We start from the raw sequence: 20,548 nt of genomic DNA on the forward strand, positions 1-20,548 counted from the left end.
TATATGTATTATTAAAGTTAAATAGATAATAATGATGTGACTAGGACTTTGTAATATAAATGCTAAGTAGGGACTTTTGAAATAAAAGAGTCATCCTTGAAAGAAAAACTTAACAGTAACCTAGAACTAAAGCTTCTATCCTGTTTGGGGTTGAGGGAGGCGTGAGCAGCTATAGATGCTTGGTGCGTGTGTGTTAAAAATACATATAGTATAAAAATACATGTTGTATAACATTATTTTTTTAAATTAATTTATTTTTGGCTGCGTTGGGTCTTCTTTGCTGTGCATGGGCTTTCTCTAGTTGAGGCGAGCGGGGGCTACTCTTCGTTGTGGTGTGTGGGCCTCTCATTGCAGTGGCTTCTCTTATTGCGGAGCATGGGCTCTAGGAGCGTGGGCTTCAGTAGTTGTGGCGCGTGGGCTCAGTAGTTGTGGTTCATGAGCTCTAGAGCGCAGGCTCAGTAGTTGTGGCGCACGGGCTTAGTTGCTCCGCGGCATGTGGGATCTTCCTGAACCAGGGCTTGAACCCATGTCCCCTGCATTTGCAGGCGGATTCTTAACCACTGTGCCACCAGGGAAGTCCCCACATATTGTATAACATTATTATTTTCTTTTGATAGAATATATATATTTAAAGATGACTCAGGAATATGTAAGCATGAGCTGATCTTTAAAGTACAGTAGGACTTCAAAACTGACAGGAAAGAAAAGCAAACAGAGGAATGACAGGGAGGAAAAAAGAACAGGAAAAAATGACAGGGATGAAAAATGGCTAATTCGGCAAAAGTAAGAAGAAGGAAAGTGAGATTGTATTTAAGATGGAAGGAATAAAACCAAGTACATTAATTGCTTCCCTGAGCATGAATGACCTCAGGAGACAGAGACTGTCAGATGGGCTGAAAAGTCAGATTCAAATGTGTATTACTTGAAGAAACACTTGTAAAACAAGATAACAAGCAATTTGAAAGATAAATAGACAAAGATATTGGGAAAATGCAAACAAAAATGAAGGAGGGGTGGCAATTTTCGTATTTGAAAAAGCAGAATTCGGTGTCCAAAACATTAATCAGGACAAAGAGAGGCATTATGTAGTGTCCTTCCGATCACTCCTGGATGGCATCTGGCACTTTCTGGTCTTAGGGCAGTCTCATTGTCAAGTATTAAAGATGAAGTCTGAATTAAAACAAAACTTAAATATTTTACAACAGCAAATTAAAGGAGAAAAACAATTAGGTTATATGAAAAATGCTACAAAGGCATTTGATAACACTTAGCAACTTTTCCTAATAAAACTTCTAAGTAGGTTAGGAAGGGAAGGAAGTTATTGCATAATGATAAAGACATTTACCAAAAATTTTTAGCAAATATCATACTAAATGGCAAATTTCTGAAGCTGTTTCCTTAAAATCAGGCACAGGAGATACTGACTCTTAATAATGTGATTCATTATTTGTAGAGATCCGGTCTGATGAAATAGATAAGGGTATGAAATAATTTTGTAATATCAGAAAAGCATAATTTGTCTGTAATTGTAGAGGTCTCAAAAACCCATGAGAATCTAGTAAAAGATTACTAGAATTAAAAAGAGAATTTATAAAGTGGTATAAGAACTTATAAGAAGTTATAAAGTTATGTAAGATACAAACTGATAAGTTGGGTTTTGTTTATGTTTTTCTTATTGTTTTTATTTTTAATATGAGTAGTAGCCAGTTAGAAATGGACAGGGGAAAATATACCGCTTATAATACACACTATTTTAAACTTAACAAAATGTTAAAGAACCTAAATAAAAGAAATGTGAAATCTTACTGAAGGACACAAAATAAGATCTGCACATATGGCAGGCCACACCAGGTTCCTAAATAGGAAGGCTTACTGTCATAGCTATATAAATCTTTCCTAAAATAATATTTCCATGCTTTGCAGTTTTAATCAGAATCCTAGTGAGGTTTCTTTGAAACTGATTAGTGTTACTTAGAAATTCTCAGTAGGTATTAAAATTTACCAAGGCCACTTCAATAAAAAATGGTCTTAACAGAGTAATGGGCAAATAGATCAGTGGAATAAAATAGAGACTCCAGGAAGAGCCGGCCCCGGGTCTACAGGAAGGACTTAATATAAGACAAAGGTGGCATTTATATTCATTGAGAAAATGATAATTTATCAATAAAAGGTGGTGATATAACCGACTCTTCATTTGAAAATAACGCCAGAGCCCTACCTCATACCATAAACAAAATGAAGTCCAGATGGATTTGAGGATATTTGGATTGCCTTGAAATCAGGGGAGACCTTTCTCAACAGGGCACAAAATTCAAAAGATACACACACAAAAATAGATAAATAGATGACATGATAATTTAAAAATACATTTTTAATGATAAGACACTATAGACAAAGCTTAAAGGCATTTATTTTTAAAAAATACAAGTTGCAGGATTATTAACATTGATTGCCTCAGGCAGTAATCAATGAGAAAATAGGAAATAATTTCACAGTTTGGGAAAAGAAGGATCAGATTTATTTTTAATTATGGAGGATATGATTAAATATTTCAGTCACCTTAAAAAGTGGAACAGTGAACAAGTACCAGATGATGAATGGCCATCTAATGAGGTCAGAGAGGAGCCATTGAAGGGTTTCAAACCTGGGAATGACATAATGAGATTTGCATTTTAGAAAAAAGAAATTACTCTGGTTGCACAACAGCTAATAATTAGAGGGGGATAAGATCCGAGGCAGGAAATGAGTTAGAAGGCGAGAGGTGATGAATTAAACTAGTGTGGAAAAGTGAGGGATAGAATTGAAAGGATTCAAGAGTTATTTATGAGATAGAATTGAATAGGGAGGGAGAGGGAAGAGTCCACAGTAATCCAGCTATCTGGGAAGTTGGGTGAGTACAATGCAATTTGTTGAACCCTGGGTGGGAAAGGGGGAAAAGATAATGAGTTTTGAATATATTGAATTTGGGGGCATACAGGATATCCAGAGAGGTGGACATTATATCATTGGACCTATAGGCTTGAAGTTCAGGAGAGACCAAATATATGTAAAGACAATGGAGTCATTAGTATACGGACTCAACTGAAGCAACAGAGATAGATGGTATCACCCGGGGTCAATGTGTAGAGTAAGAAAAGAAGAGAATTGTCTAAGAATCTCAAGGGTGTTGTTAGTCCACGGGTCCCATCCGGCTTCCACTAGGCAAGAGGAAGAATTGGAAAGGTGATTAGTCCAAAGCTGTTTTATTAGTCCTAACCCCTCCCCAACCTTCAGAATCTTTCTGGTGCTATTAGTTCTGTCATTGTCACAAGGGGCTAACTGTTGAAAGCAGGGGTCCTACACAATCCAAAGGACCCCTTTCCATTCCCACTGCTCAGTCACACACACACACACATCAATTAGCGTAATCCTGGGCTAAAAGGGCACCTTCCAAGGTTACTTTTCTTTAGAATATATTCATCTGCTTGGCCTCACCTCCCCCTTTCCCCCCGAACCCTTCCATCAATGAGTATTTCCAGGACAGGGTGTCATTTTCAAATAAGAGAATACCAGGTTACATTGTCTTTCCAGGGCACTGGGCAGCTGTTCACCTTACATTTAAATAACTAACCATGGCTGCTGCAGTGTTTCTTCCAGAACAAAGAAACTTTATTCCAAGGCAGCTCACTGCTTGTAACTTGCCAATCGCAACTTCTCCTGCTAAAAACCAACTAACCAGCCAACCAACCAGCCAACCAAAAAACCAGTCCTGCTTACACAGGCACTCCGTATATGACCGTTAATGGGGAGGGGTCAGGAGAGGGAAGGGATAAGGATGGAGGAGAGGAGAGGTGGCCCCTAGACCAGGGTCCCAGCAGCGGGATCCGGGCGTGTGTGGGATTAGCTTGGACAGGACATCTGCCTGTCCTCTCTCACAGGAGGAGGATGGTTATCCTTACGCATGGGTGTGTAGGTGGGTTTGGGGACAGCAGATACGCCAGTTCCCCTGCACTGCTGTCTGGAAAGGAAGCAAGGTCATTTGCTGAGAGTGAGGAGGTGGAGAGTAAGGGTGGGCTTCAGAGATGTGAGAAGATGTTTGTATAACAGCCCCCGTGGGAGACGGGAGAGAGTGCTGACCTAGAATAGGCAGGGTTTCCAACCAGCGTTTGGGGCCACGTGGAGGCTGAGGTCCTCCACGAAATTCGCATGCCTCCTCTCTCAGCTGCCTGTGGTTTTCCTCCCATAGCAGTTTGCGGCTGGTTCTGTATTTCTTGACTGCCACCCGTGACTCCAGCCCCTTTCCCCTGCCTGAGGAATCATTTTGAGATCCTCTGGACGTTATTGTAGAAATGACCCTGAATGTTCTGGACATTTTCTTTAAAGTATATTGAGTTGGCCAAAAAAGTTCGTTCGGGTTTTCCGTGAGGTGTTAACGCAAAACCCCAAAGAACTTTTTGGCCAACACACTATATATTAATGTCAGGATTTGATGCTAGAGCTGGTTCTGTCCCAAACTGATACTCTGAGAATTGTCATTTCAGAAGTTTCCTCCAGCCTGACCAGTAGACCCAGAAGCCTGACTACCCCTGAATCTCAGATTTGAGGCATTCATTTGATATAAACATATTTTTATAGAGATTTTCTCTTAGGACATGTGAAGCCCAATTAGTCAAACAGCCCTGTTTCTTTTCTCTGTTCTGTTTTTTTATTTTTTATTTTTTTTCATTTTTTAAACATCTTTATTGAAGTATAATTGCTTCACAATGGTGTGTTAGTTTCTGCTTTATAACAAAGTGAATCAGCTACAGATATACACACGTTCCCATATCTCCTCCCTCCCGCATCTCCCTCCCTCCCACCCTCTCCATCCCACCCCCCCAGGCGGTCACCAAGCACCGTGCTGATCTCCCTGTGCTATGCGGCTGCTTCCCACTAGCTATCTATTTTACATTTGGTAGTGTATATATGTCCATGACACTCTCTCATCCTGTCACATCTCACCCCTCCCCCTCCCCATATCCTCAAGTCCATTCTTTAGTAGGTCTGTGTCTTTATTCCCATCTTGCCACTAGGTTCTTCATGGCCTTTTTTTTTTTTTCTTTTTTCCTTAGATTCCATATATATGTGTTAGCATAACTGTATTTGTTTTTCTCTTTCTGACTTACTTCACTCTGTATGACAGACTCTAACTCCATCCACCTCATTACAAATACCTCCATTTCATTTCTTTTTATGGCTGAGTAATATTCCATTGTATATATGTGCCACATCTTCTTTATCCATTCATCCGATGATGGACACTTAGGTTGCTTCCATGTCCTGGCTATTGTAAATAGAGCTGCAATGAACATTTTGGTACATGACTCTTTTTGAATTATGGTTTTCTCAGGGTATATGCCCAGTAGTGGGATTGCTGGGTCGTATTCTGTTCTGTTTTAAAAACTGGTAATCTTCCGGATGGTTCAATCTTTCTTCTTTAAGGAGCAGTATTTTTTCTGAAAGCTGTCAGAATTCCAAATAAAGTACCACTTCTGAGACATGTCATCTTAAATGTTTGATTATTTTCGCATTGTTAAAAAATTTATTATGCCGAACATCTGGCACATTTAAAAAATTTCTATTCACCATTTGGTATGTTAAGTAGAATTGGTTCTCTGTTTTTCTTTTGTTTGGAAAAATTCATTCTCATTTAGTATTTTCCACTGGCATGTTAAAACAAGGAGAAAAGATTGCACAGTGCTGTATAAACCAAATATGTTGGAAAGCAAAGGTGAATGGGGAGCAAACGTTAGCTCACTTCTGTTTTCTAATAACAAAATTTGTTCCCTCTCATATCAGTTTTACAATGAGATTGGACAGTTTTGCCTAGCATTCAAAGCCCTGCTTGACCTAACCCCACCTACCGTGGCAAAATTTGTTTCCCTGTTTTCCTTTCCACATTCTGTCCCGCAGTCAACATTAGTTTAACACCATTGCCCTGGTCCTACAGAAGTATTTCCAGTTCTTAGCATTTGCATTAGGTAGGTCTTATGAGCTTCAAGCAGCCACTCACTGTTTTTCAGCCACTTTATATATTCTTTCCCTGCCTGGGAAGTAATAGTTGTTACTTATCTTAAATACTAACCTATTCAGCTTAACAGAATACATCTACAGATAAATTCATACAAACTTATTTCTACCCTGAGAGTATTGTCCTGGGGATTCACGGTGAATGCGTCCCCTTCATGGGCTCTTTCACTAGAGCAGGGTCTATGCAAATCAGATTGCTGGCCAGGGAAGCTTTCCTGGAGTTAGTGCTAGAGCCCAGGTTTTAATGACCACGTAAAGCTATATAAATCAGGTGGGAAAGCTGTTCTGGGAAAGGCCTCAGCTGTAGGAAGGCATGAAGTCCTGATACCATGGTGAGTAGCAGGATTTATACTTGGCTTAATATTTTGTAAGCTTAAAGTGCAAGGAGATGAATAGTGGAAGATGACACTGGAGAGGTAGATAAGAGCCAGGCTAGAGGAGGCCAGATAACAGTTTGTAACCAGGAACGTGGACGAGAGTGGCAGAGCGGGCCCCTTCTCATGAGTCTCTGTGCTTCCCCTACGGCTCATGGAGAACCTGCCAAAACCAGCTGACCTCCAGCCTAGTTTACTGCCAGAATGTCTTGTAAATCGTTTACTGCTATAAATGCCCCCAAGACATCATGAAGTCAGTAATTGTGCCATTTCACAAAGAAGACAACTCAAGACAAGAAGTGGTGGTTATGTGACCTTTAAGAATGATTTTGTTTTAGCATGGATCTTTTAAGTGAAAATGTTTTTTCATAGTTAACTTACTATACCAAAAGAGGTATGGCTGTATGTCCCAGAGATATGGAGAATTCATTACTGATGAGATTCCTGGTTTTGTCCTTTATTTAAAATAGTGAAGTCATGCAGTTTTTTTTTTTTTTTAAAACAAATGCCCTTGGTACTGTTTTTGTTTTTTTTTTTTAAGGTGTAGGCTTATTTATTTATTTATTTTTGGTTGTGTTGGGTCTTCATTTCTGTGCGAGGGCTTTCTCTAGTTGCGGCAAGCGGGGGCCACTCTTCATCGCGGTGCGCGGGCCTCTCACTATCGCGGCCTCTCTTGCTGCGGAGCACAGGCTCCAGATGCGCAGGCTCAGCAGTTGTGGCTCACGGGCCCAGTTGCTCTGTGGCATGTGGGATCCTCCCAGACCAGGGCTTGAACCTGTGTCCCCTGCATTGGCAGGCAGACTCTCAACCACTACACCACCAGGGAAGCCCAATGCAGTTTTAATTCTAGGGAAATATGATCTGGAGGTAAGCTTACAGTTTTCTTAACAGAAACAGGGGAGTTATATCCAAAACATGAGACACTTGAATTTATGGAAGATGATACATGACTCTTGAAAATAGACTTGAGTTTCCAACAGAGATAATTAATAAATATTTTAAATTAGATTCTGCGTTCATGGAAGGAATATGACCTGGCAGTAATGATTATAAATTATGGAAAAAAGATGTTGGACATCACATCAGGGTGCAAATCTCTGTTTGGTGTTACTGACCAAGAAGAAATGCCAGAGGAGGTAATTGTTCTTTGTGTTTCATCTTTAAAGGTATATTTAGCTGAATTTTCTAAGAGGTCATGTAGTATTAGTGAACATGTTAGAAAATTCATCAGTTTTTAATTTGTTGTATTTACATAAAAGAAAGCAAATATGTGAAGAGCTTTTTTTCCTTTTAATTATTATCAAGAAAATGAAAAGGTATCCGTGCTAGAATACTTAATAGCCCCCTGTCACGCGTACTGACGATCAGTTAGGTGTTGATAGAGAGCTTCCTACACCCAGTTGGACATTGGACTGAAAGCCCTCTACAGTCTCTCCCAGACTGAAGATTTTTATTATTCTGAGTGGGTCATTGAATGCAGTAAATACATGTCAGAGCTTTTCACTCTGTTCAAAGTAGATTTCCTAAACTCCTTGTGACACCTAAATTGTCTCCTTTATGAGGCTGGTAATGTTAGAGACAACTTTTTAATATCTGCCTCCCAAGCATGGGTCTTACTAGAATCTTATTTTATTGCCTTTTCTTGAAATTATGTGGTTAAATGATTTTGTAGATCAAATTTTGAAATATTGCTTAGTTTATCAGGTTTCTGAGGTGCACTAGGAGCTACAATACTTGAAGCCCCTTCTGTGACTGTGGCCAGGGTAGAAACTATTACCCCCAAGCCTGTTTCAGTTGGAGTAGCTCCATTTCTCTCTCTATTATATGTTGCAAAAGCTTAAAAAAAAAAAAACCCACGGTTTCACTGGATGAATATTTTTAGCCATAATACTTTTGTTGGGGGGAAGGTTGTCTAGAGAAAGTTTTGATTAAGCTGAAAGCAACTTGAGGGTTTTTTTTTCACCAAGTGTTGTCCACTCAAGAATCCATCAGCCAGACCTTTTATGTCACCCAGGCCTTGACTCAGGGCTCTGTCCCTTCACATCATGGTAGGACAGGACCCCTTGCCCCTTTCCTTGGAGCCTCTAGTCCAGCAGAAGGTTGTGATACTTCTTTCAGACTGAGACTGTAGGGACTGAGAACCTAATACCTACTTTATAGGAGTCAGAAATCATTATAACCATTCAGGGTCCCTTTAAGCCTAAAAGAGCTTGGGAGGTCTATTGTTTTGGAGAACAGGAGACATTAACCAGTCCAGGCTCAGACAGATGAAAACATGGTGGGGAGCCTGAGCTCATACCCGCCAATTCTTAATCCACTAATTACTGATCCTGTTATGTTCAATGAAAGGCAAAGCAGCAAAAGCAATTAGCTTCCTTGTAAAGAAGCTCCCTCTGGGAAAAAGAAAGGAAAAAAGGAAAAAGGGATACATTTCTGAGAGCATTTTCCTTTGAGGATTTCAGAGATATACCCTCAACTGCTCTCAGAATGGTGTGTGTATTGGGGGGAGCTGGTTAGGGGAGCAGAAGTTACTAGGAAAAAGGGAGAGGGAAGAGAAGAAATATTTTGGTTAACATCCATAAAATAGTTAGTACTGTGTCTGCCATTTAGTTAGGCTACAATGGCTTATTATTAATTATTAGTTAATTATTAATACATTTTACCATGTAGATTCATAGTTTGGTCTACCAAGTATGAAAGTATGAAACATAATTTAAAGAATATTATTTGAAAATGACAGTTCTTGAAACATGTTGAAGTACGTTCTGACATTTAACCAATGTTTCTAGGGTTCTTCCAAGAAGTCTTCCAAGACTAAGAAGCCACAGCAGATATTATTACCTGAGAAAATAAATGAACAGCTGGGTTTATTGGAGACACACCTACTCAAACTGACAAAGCAATGTAGTCTTTTTTTTTCTTTCTGTATACTTCTGTTTAGCATTTTGCTGTTTAAAATAGAAAATATTTTGTTAAAAGGATTAGGATGAGATTAGCATTTGGTAAACCCTTTAAGGTTTATGCAGTGCTTTTGCATTGTGTCATTAATCCTAACAGTACTTTGTTAATAAGGGATTGCTAACCACTTTTTACAGATGTGGCTCATAAAGATTAAGTGATTTATTTAGCATTACATAGCTGACTTGGATTTGAGCCTAAATCTTCTCATTCGAAAGCAGGGTTTCTCAGCCTCAACACTATTGCCAATTTGGGCCAGATAATACTTTGCTGTGGGGGACTGTCCTAGGCATGTGGATGTGGACCGGCATCCCTGGCCTTTGTCCAGAGATGCATAGCACACCATTCTCCCTGCATTCTCCCCAGCTGTGACAACCAACTGCGAGGCAGATGTTGGCAAATATATTGTGGAAGGGGGACACAAAATTGAGAATCGCTGCTCTAAAGACAAAAATGTAACTGAGAAAGTGATGGCATGACGGGTGTTATGTACAAGTGATTTGAACCATGGTTTACTCAAGTGAGACGGACTCAAGTGAGTCATTGTGCTGTATAGTAATTTAATAATAGACCAAAATGTTAACACAGTGATTGGAGTTTTAGAGATTGCGGTTTGGATTAAGATATTAATTTAGTTTCTGGTGATGACAACTATTATCACATTTTTAAGAAGCAGGACTTCAAACCTTCTAGAAGAACAAAAGAGTGCCTACAGTTATCTCATTAGGAGGCTCCACTTTCGGCCCCTTGGTCTGTTGGGAAGTAACTAAACTTGTAGAGTTCTGTGACCCCACCTCACCTCTCTACTTTGTGCCTCAGTTATATCTGGGTGGTCTTACTGTTTCAGAATTCCCTGACTTGGATCTCTCACTTTATTTCAGTACACTCCATGTCTGTTTCAAGCTGAATTTATGAAATGAACCCAATGCTGTATTATTCACATAACCAGTAAACCTAGTTTTGGGAAAGCTGTAATTGTCTGGGTACATATAGAAATATATAATTTCTTAAAATGTAAAGTGTTCTGGAAATGTGAATTACTTATTTTCATATTATCAACACCCCCAAGCACATTTTAACATTTTACTAAGAAGCACAATATAATGTTACTAGCTAAACAGTAGATTCAGTAACAAAACAATAATAAAAATAATAGTTTTGTACAGTGCTTTCTGTGTGCGAGGAACTATTTTAAGTGTTTCATACATATGAAAACTTACATAACCCTTATATAACAACCATATGAAATAGGTACTGTTATTATCCCCATTTTAAAGATAAGGAAACTGAGGCACAGAGAAGGTGAGTAACTTCCCAAGTTCTCATAACTAAAAAGTGTCAGACTTAGGGACTTCCCTGGAGGTCCAATGGTTAAGACACCATGCTCCCAGTGGGTTTGATCCCTGGTCGGGGAACTAAGATCCCGCATCCTGCATGCCGTGCGGCCTAAAAAAAAAAAAAGAAGTGTCAGACTTAGAATCTGAACCCAGGCATCCTGGCTCTAGGGGCTGTCCTGTTCATTATTCTATACTTTACTGTCTTTTAAAGATTTTTTATAAAAATGGAGTTCATATCATTGGTAGGTTTCTGAGCCTGATATTTGTTGATACACAATAGCTGTTGAATAAGAAAGACTCATGCCTTGGAAACTCTTCCCCTATTTGGTGGTAGACTCCTTGGCCTCTAGGGGAAAAAAAAAATGAAAGGAAAATAATTGAGATTATTGGATTTTTTAATCTCCAAAATATGATATAATTGATATTTTAAGGCACATAATTTAGAATGTATACTTGGGTATTTTCCTATTTTTCATCCCCAACAAAGAATTTTCATTTTTGCTTATTGATGTTAAACAGAACCAACAACTTAATTCCTTTTAACCTTAGATGATACAACTGAACTCTCAGGAACAGAGGATCCCATATTTCTTTACCCTATAGTTTTAAATTGGTCGGTCAAAGGTGCTGTGAAAGAAGGTAGGTGACCTAAACGTACATATGTTGTTCACTCACCTTACTGTTGAAGATCTTTTATTCTGTGGATTCTGTTGTTTTCTACTTAAAGGTTTCACTTGTTCTAGGCAGAATATTTCAGGTTCTTACCCATTCAGAATAAGGCAGGCTCTTGATTGCCGAGTAATGAAAGAGACCAAAATAGGTACCTGATTTAAAGTCTGGAAAGACGGAACCTTGATGGTGGCTTATTTTGGCAGTAAATGGTGTTATTATGAAGCTTACAAAAACTAGGGAATTGAAAAATGTGTTAGTGATCTTTAAGCTTAGCTATGAAGAAATAACAGCATTATTGCTTATCTCAGAGTGAAATATAATAAAAATTAGGATAACTAGTTATTTTGGCAGTTATCAGCAATTTTTTTCCCACCTAGTCGTATGTTAGAGGCAACTTTTAGGAAATCTTACAACACCAAGCTGTTTGAAAAATAAATGAAATTTAGACCGTAAAGGAATATTTGATTTTAGAAAAACACTAGTTTCACCACATTTACTCCTATACATTTTTTAAAAGTGAGAAATCTAAAAAGCAGGTTAATAAACTTGTCTGTTAGAACAAAATGACTAAGAGCAATAGTAACCTTTCAATGACAATGACCAAGTGTATTGGTGATTATATATGAACCTTCTTGTTTTCACAGTTATGAAATTTAAGCAGAGACCTAGATTCCTGGAATTCTTTACACAAGTTATGCAAAAATGTATGAGTGATGAAAAATTTCAACTTATGGTGGAGATAACAAATCCTGTCTATGACTTCTTGAAAAGGTATTTGTAATATCTGTTTTATTAGCATTAACAACTTTAAAAAATGAGTAAAATTGTTCCTTAAGGATTTATAAAGTGGACGAAAAAGAGAGTGGGGTATATGCAGTTAAAACAGCCATCTGGGAGGTAGTGAGTATTTATGTCTGTGTAAATAAATAAATAAACATAAAAATATTCGTACAACTGAACTAAGGAATAATAGAGCATGTTTATATTTATAGCAGGAAATAAATTAGGCCTTTTGCTATTGAGTCAGGTTGGATGATAGCATCTCCAGGCTATCAGCATCTCTTGCACGGACTTTTGGGTCCAGTTATTTATTTATCTAATTAATTTTTTCATCCAGTTTTATTGAGGTATAAATGACAAACAGCACTGTATAAGTTTTAAGGTGTACAGCGTAATGATTTGATTTACATATATCATGAAATGATTACCACAGTGGGCTTAGTGAACATTTATCATCTCATATAAATGCAACATTAAAGAAGTGGAAAAAATTTTTTTCTTCCTTATGATAAGAATTCTTTTTTTTTTTTTTTTTTAATTTGTTTATTTATTTTATTTTTGCCTGTGTTGGGTCTTCGTTTCTGTGTGAGGGCTTTCTCTAGTTGGGGCGAGCAGGGGCCACTCTTCATCGCGGTGCACGGGCCTCTCACTGTCGTGGCCTCTCTTGTTGCGGAGCACAAGCTCCAGACGCGCAGGCTCAGTAGTTGTGGCTCACGGGCCTAGTTGCTCCACGGCATGTGGGATCTTCCCAGACCAGGGCTCGAACCCGTGTCCCCTGCATTGGCAGGCAGATTCTCAACCACTGCGCCACCAGGGAAGCCCAATGAGAATTCCTAAGATTTACTCTCTTAACAAGTTTTATTTATAACATACAGCAGTGTTAATTATCTTTATCTTGTTGTACATTGCATCCCTAGTTCTTATTTATCTTATAACTGGAAGTTTGTGCCTTTTAATTATTTTCAGTAATTCCCTCTCCCCCCACCCCCTCCCTTTGATGTAGTCCCATTTGTTTACTTTTGCTTTTGTTTCCCTTGCCTGAGGAGACATATCCAAAAAAAAAAATTGCTAAGACCAGTGTCAAAGAGTATACTGCCTATGTTTTCTTCTAGAAGTTTTATGGTTTCAGGTCTTACATTAATCCATTTTGAGCTTATTTTTGTATGTAGTGTGGTTTTGAGGTCCAGTTTCTAATTCTCTACAGTTCCTTGCGGTTCCCATATATATATGTGAACGGGGAGTTCCTCAAATAGAAGTAGTAAAACTTAAAGTTAACCCTCTTATTCTCTAAGCCTGAATGGCTCTCTCTGCCTGCAAAGAAAATTGTTGTGTTCTGTGCCAGTTATGAGAGATGCCAAGTGAATCCAGCTTTTCTTCCAATAATTGGGTTTTAATTTCAACACTGGACATAGGTCTGTCTATCTCATTCTAGGAAAAGAAAACATCAATGACACAAGATCTATTTTAAAAATGACAGCAGAAGAGAAACATTCTCATAAAAACCTTCAGGAAAATATTCTTCCTAAAATAGGCACTACATTTATTAGAACAAAAACTTGGAATATATGTGCTTCATGTTTTCAAAAGATGAAATTGCTTCTACTAAATAAAGCAGGCCATGGTAATGAGAGAACTGGCCAGAATTAGAAAGTCCCTGAAAATTAAATAAACCATAGCTAAAATGAGATGTTTGGAATCTGTAAACAATATTCTTGATACCAAAGAAAATCAGAATGCACTTTCAGTGAGCAGTAAAATTTGGAGGGCTGACCGTGGAGGTCCAATGGAAGAATAATAGATATTCTGAAAGAAGAAAACAGAATAAGTGGTTTAGACCAGTGGTATAATAAAATATGTGAGTTTGGAGATTGAGCAGTATAACTGAGTTCAAGCCAAAGGTAATGATTTCAATTTTTAAGGCTGAGCAGATGTTTTAGGATGTTCTTCTCCAAGTCAAGGAATATAGGGGAGGGGCAGATGCAACACCTTGATTTCTGCTTTGATAGCAATATCTATTTTCTTTTTATGTTTGTATGCATGACATATCTTTGCACAAAGAAAAAATTTTTTTATACTTCAACAGACAAATATGCAGCAGTATTTTCTTCCAATTTTATAGTTTCATGGTTTAGATTTAATGTTTTAATCCATATGGAATTTCTTTTGGGGTAGGGTTTAGATTAAAAATTAGAGTTTTTTCCTGTAAAAATTTTAATCAACTGTCCTGGTAACATTTAAAGAGTAATCTCTTTGTTACTTATTTTTAATGCTACCTTTTCACATTGGTGATTCTACTAATAATGCTTATAAATCACAATGAAGATAGTTCATGAATTTTCATGTTCTATATAACAAAAAAATCAAAATATATGGAAATAACTGCTGAAAAGACAAAGCTAATTTGATAGAAACATAGTAATATTGAGAGTTTAATGTGCTACTTTAAAAAGGCAAATAAAAAGGACATAGAAAATGTACATAATATAACTAATAAGATTAATATATATAGCCAATTGAGACTAAATACCCTTTAAAGCACTTATTTAATTTAAAAAAGTAATATTTAAGCTGCAAAATAAAGCTCAATAAGTCACCTAGACTAAAATTTGTAAAGACCACATTCTCTTACAGTACAATAAAACTGAAATTTTATAACAAAATAAATTGCTGGCATATATAATTATATAATTTATAACAACAAATTACTGGCATACATAATTGTATATAATTATAATATATAAAAAAGAAATCTAAAACTATAGAGCGTTTTGAAAATCATGCTAATGAGAAGCCCACATATCAGATGTACTCAAAGCAGCAGTTAAAGACAAATTTTAGCTTTAGAAGCTCCTGTTACTTACTAAATGAGAAAAATAAAATTAAATGAACTTTTATTGGACTTGAGAAATTGGAAAAATAACAAAATAAATCTAAGAAAGCAGAAAGAAAAAAATAAAAGTTGAAATTAATCAATTTAAAGTTGGTTTTAAAATAGTCTAATTGGCTAGGGTTAGTTCTTTGAATATATGAATAAATGAGGTAATTTTCTGGCCAGCAAAATAAGAAAAGTGAAATGTAAGTAATCCAAAGAGAAAATAGTCATAAATTTGGAAGTTGTTAAACATTAGATAACAGTGTATGTAGTTTAATATGAATAAATTTGAAAATCTAATCTGAAGTGATGATTATCTGGAAAATTTTAAATTATAAGAATTTATTGAAGCAGTAAAAAAAATTGGAAAGCTCAAAAACTTTTTAAGGCTAGTTCCTTCATAGGAACAAATAATTTTGTTTTACATAAAGCTACTTCAGAGCATGGTTATAGTTTGCTAGTAAATTTACCACAGCAGGCTCTGATAACAGTTTTGTAAAAAGAGAATAAAAAAATAGAAAATTAGAGATCAACTTTATTTAGAAGTATATAGAATAAAAATAAAACACTAGCTTATAAATTTAGCAGTGAGAATGTAGATTTTGTTCTCAATATAAATATAGTAGGAAATCTAAATATAATTATCATTAGTAGTCCAAGGAGTCTTTTGTAGGTGCTAAAAAGTCATGTGGTGACGTTCAGCAGCACTTCCTGGCAAATTAGGATTAGAGGAAGATTTTCTGTTAAAATATGCAATACAACAAAGAAACCTATTATTCCTTCTATCATTTAAAATTGTCCTGAAAGTTCTTGGCAGCGCATTAAAATAAGAAATAGAAATTAGGATTAGAATTTATGTGATTATCACATAATACGGTCTCAAAAATGTTTATCAAGTGAAATCCGCCATGAAGTACTCTGAAAATAGAGAGGAAAGATTGATATCTGCAAATAATTATTACTTTTTTTTAACTTAACAAGTTAATTAACTGAAAACTATCAGAACTAATAATAGAATTCCATAGGATGGATAGATGCAAAATCAACGCTTTGCTGTATCAACTAGAAAATATAATGGAAAAATGATCCCATTTCTGTGAACTACAGGATTAAGTTTATCAGGAATTGTGAGGGGACTTAGGCTAATATAAAGAAGACCAAACATCTTTACTAAGAGGTATGAAAAAAAATGACTTGAATAAATGGAGAGATATAGTACATTACTTGATGAGCAGATGGAATATTGTAAAGATTTCTATTATTCTCAAATTAATTTGTTGGTTTAATGCAATTCCAGTCAGATTAGTTTGTATGGAATGGGCTACAATAATGAAAAATATTTAAAAAATAAAAAAGCGTGAAAGAGAGCCTTGTGCTGTCAGGTAAAGAATAACAGATTTGTATTTGTGAAATAATAGGCAGACAGTCATTGGAACTCAGTGTTTTGGGTCAGAAACAGGCAGTGATATAGGTAATCAAAACAATGAATAAGTCATGAAATCAAAGATCAATAATGATGATTACGTAAAAATTTAGAAGTACTGTTTTTCATAATACACCATAAATAAAATAAAAAGCAGTCAGAGCTAGGAGGAAGCATTCTATGAAGAGGTTGAAGAGTGAAGGAGTTTATTCAGTGGATGAGAGTTCTGCAGAGCATGGTGGAGAATGCTGAGAGGGCTGGGAAGATGGTGGCCCAAGTGTACACCCGTGACCTCCTCCCCTTCCCACCTGTTTCTGGAATAACAGCAATAAAAGCATTCTGGTGGGGTGAGAGAGAGAGGAGGTAGAGAAGAGACCAAGCTGGTTGGAAAACAGCAGGCAACTAGTGTCAGGATGCAAGTAGCAGAGCAGAGGATAGATTCCTAAGTCCCTGGTGATCAGTGGTCCAAGCTTTGTAGTTCAGGCAGACAAAACATTTGCCAAAATGAATGCCAACTAACTGGGAGATTCTTGGAATTGCTGCAGCTTGGCTGGAGTCCCAACCAAGCACAGGATCCAGGATCATCTTTATCAAAATCGAAGTGAGAGGCTGACCACTACTGGGACCAAAATGAGTTTGGAACCCCAGCCCCTGGAACTAGCTACCAGATTCACCTGGTCATTTCCTTCACCTTGTGTTAATATGACTTTACATTTTATTTAATTTAAGCTTTTGGATCCCATTTATCATGTTATAGCAGGGTGGTGTTGTACCTAGCAAGTACTTACCAGAAGAAATATAGATTTTAGGAAATATATAAATTTCAAGGAAAATAGGTAGTAAGTACCAATAGAGGGAGGGATAATAAGCGACCTTACAGTATTCGGAGAAGGGGACAGGTTACCACAGGGGTCGATGGCAGATTAAAAAAACCAAGGTTGAGAATCCTTACAGGTGACTGGGGAGAAGGGAGAACATTTAGTACTGTCCGCCTTTGGCATCCACTCTGCATCCAGGCATTCAGCCAACCATGGATCGGAAATATTCGAAGAAAAAATTCCGGAAAGTTCCAAAAAGTAAAACTTGAATTTGCTGCACTCCTGTCAACTATGTACATAGCATTTACATTGTATTTACATAGAATTTACATTGTATTTTATTTATTTTTTATTTATTTATTCCAAAGAAATTCAGGCTAAATGCTTTCATGATTAAAAGGTATCATTCTTTTTTTTAAAAATATCTTTATTGGAGTATAATTGCTTTACAATGTTGTGTTAGTTTCTGCTGTATAACAAACTGAATCAGCTATATGTATGCATATATCCCCATATACCCTCGCTCTTGCGCCTCCCTCCCACCCTCCCTATCCCATCCCTCTAGGTGGTCACAGAGCAGGGAGCTGATCTCCCTGTGCTATGCTGCTGCTTCCCATCAGCTATCTATTTTACATTTGGTAGTGTATATATGTCCATGCCACTCTCTCACTTCGTCCCAGCTTACCCTTCCCCCTCCCCATGTCCTCAAGTCCATTCTCTACGTCTGCGTCTTTATTCCTGTCCTCCCCTTAGGTTCTTCAGAACCTTTTTTTTTTTAATTTTAGATTTCATATATATGTGTTAGCATACAGTATTTGTTTTTCTCTTTCTGACTTACTTCACTCTGTATGACAGACTCTAGATCCATCCACCTCACTACAAATAACTCAATATCGTTTCTTTTCATGGCTGAGTAATATTCCATTGTATATATGTACCACATCTTCTTTATCCATTCATTTGTCGATGGACACTTAGGTTGCTTCCATGTCCTGGCTATTCTAAATAGGGCTGCAGTGAACACTGTGGTACATGATTCTTTTTGAATTATGGTTTTCTCAGGGTATATGCCTGGTAGTGGGATTGCTGGGTCATATGGTAGTTCTATTTTTAGTTTTTTAAGGAACCTCCATACTGTTCTCCATAGTGGCTGTATCAATTTACATTCCCACCAACAGTGCAAGAGGGTTCCCTTTTCTCCACACCCTCTCCAGCATTTATTGTTTGTAGATTTATTGATGATGGCCAGTCTGACCAGTGTGAGATGATACCTCATTGTAGTCTTGATTTGCATTTCTCTAATGATTAGTGATGTTGATCATCCTTTCATGTGTTTGTTGGCAATCTGTATATATTCTTTGGAGAAATGTCTGTTTAGGTCTTTTGCCCATTTTTGGATTGGGTTTTTGTTTTTTTTGATATTGAGCTGCATGAGCTGCTTGTATATTTTGGAGATTAATTCTTTGTCAGTTGCTTCATTTGCAAATGTTTTCTCCCAATCACAAGGTTGTCTTTTCACCTTGTTTATGGTTTCCTTTGCTGTGCAAAAGCTTTTAAGTTTCATTAGGTCCCATTTGTTTATTGCTGCTTTTATTTCCATTTCTCTAGGAGGTGGGTCAAAAAGGATCTTGCTGTGATTTATGTCATAGAGTGTTCTGTCTATGTTTCCCTCTAAGAGTTTTATAGTGTCTGGCCTTACATTTAGGTCTTTAATCCATTTTGAGTTTATTTTTGTGTATGGAGTTAGGGAGTGGTCTAATTTCATTCTTTTACATGTAGCTGTCCAGTTTTCCCAGCACCACTTATTGAAGAGGCTGTCTTTTCTCCACTGTATATGCTTGCCTCCTTTATCAAAGATAAGGTGACCATATGTGCATGGGTTTATCTCTGGGCTTTCTATCCTGTTCCATTGATCTATATTTCTCTTTCTGTGCCAGTACCATACTCTCTTGATTACTGTAGCTTTGTAGTATAGTCTGAAGTCTGGGAGCCTGATTCCTCCAGCTCTGTTTTTCTTTCTCAAGATTGCTTTGGCTATTCGGGGTCTTTCGTGTTTCCATACAAATTGTGAAACTTTTTGTTCTACTTCTGTGAAAAATGCCATTGGTAGTTTGATAGGGATTGCACTGAATCTGTAGATTGCTTTGGGTAGTATAGTCATTTTCACAATGTTGATTCTTCCAATCCAAGAACATGGTATATCTCTCCATCTGTTGGTATCTTTAATTTCTTTAATCAGTGTCTTACAGTTTTCTGCATACAGGTCTTTTGTCTCCTTAGGTAGGTTTATTCCTTGGTATTTTATTCTTTTTGTTGCAATGGTAAATGGGAGTGTTTCCTTAATTTCCCTTTCAAATTTTTCATCACTAGTGTATAGGAATGCAAGAGATTTCTGTGCATTAATTTTGTATCCTGCAACTTTACCAAATTCATTGATTAGCTCTAGTAGTTTTCTGGTAGCATCTTTCGGATTCCCTATGTGTAGTATCATGTCATCTGCAAACAGTGACAGCTTTACTTCATCTTTTCCAATTTGGATTCCTTGTATTTCTTTTTCTTCTCTGACTGCTGTGGCTAAAACTTCCAAAACTATGTTGAATAATAGTGGTGAGAGTGGGCAATCTTGTCTTGTTCCTGATCTTAGTGGAAATGGTTTCAGTTTTTCACCATTGAGAACGGTATTGGCTGTGGGTTTGTCATATATGGCCTTTATTATGTTGAGGTAAGTTCCCTCTATGCCTACTTTCTGGAGGTTTTTTATCGTAAATGGGCACTGAATTTGTCTAAAGCTTTTTCTGCATCTATTGAGATGATCATATGGTTTTTGTCCTTCAATTTGTTAATATGGTGTATCACATCCATTGATTTGCATATATTGAAGAGTCCTTGCATTCCTGGGATAAATCCCACTTGATCATGCTGTATGATCCTTTTAATGTACTGTTGGATTCTGTTTGCTAGTATTTTGTTGAGGATTTTTGCATCTATGTTTATCAGTGATATTGGCCTGTAGTTTTATTTTTTTGTGACACCTTTGTCTGGTTTTGGTATCAGGGTGATGGTGGCCTCCTATAATGAATTTGGGAGTGTTCCTCCCTCTGCAATATTTTGGAGAGTTTGAGAAGGATAGGTGTTAGCTCTTCTCTAGATGTTTGATGGAATTTGCCTGTGAAGCCATCTGGTCCTGGGCTTTGGTTTGTTGGAAGATTTTTAATCACATTTTCAGTTTCATTGCTTTGTGATTGGTCTGTTTATATTTTCTGTTT

The 20,548-nt window shown here is 37.1% G+C and overlaps 1 protein-coding gene across 2 annotated transcripts in view; it reads left to right on the forward strand.

Moving 5' to 3' along the window:
- The window catches only part of CFAP54 (cilia and flagella associated protein 54), a 300,842-nt gene that overhangs the window by 106,070 nt on the left and 174,224 nt on the right, over positions 1–20,548 (forward strand). For both annotated transcript variants that reach the window (XM_059934750.1, XM_059934751.1), the window contains exons 27-30: positions 7,430–7,558; positions 9,212–9,326; positions 11,267–11,356; positions 12,034–12,160. In XM_059934750.1, the coding sequence (XP_059790733.1) occupies positions 7,430–7,558; positions 9,212–9,326; positions 11,267–11,356; positions 12,034–12,160 (461 nt within the window). The remainder of the gene's footprint in view (positions 1–7,429; positions 7,559–9,211; positions 9,327–11,266; positions 11,357–12,033; positions 12,161–20,548) is intronic.

Source organism: Balaenoptera ricei, chromosome 10 (genome assembly GCF_028023285.1).
Source record: "Balaenoptera ricei isolate mBalRic1 chromosome 10, mBalRic1.hap2, whole genome shotgun sequence".
Lineage (NCBI taxonomy): Eukaryota > Metazoa > Chordata > Mammalia > Artiodactyla > Balaenopteridae > Balaenoptera > Balaenoptera ricei.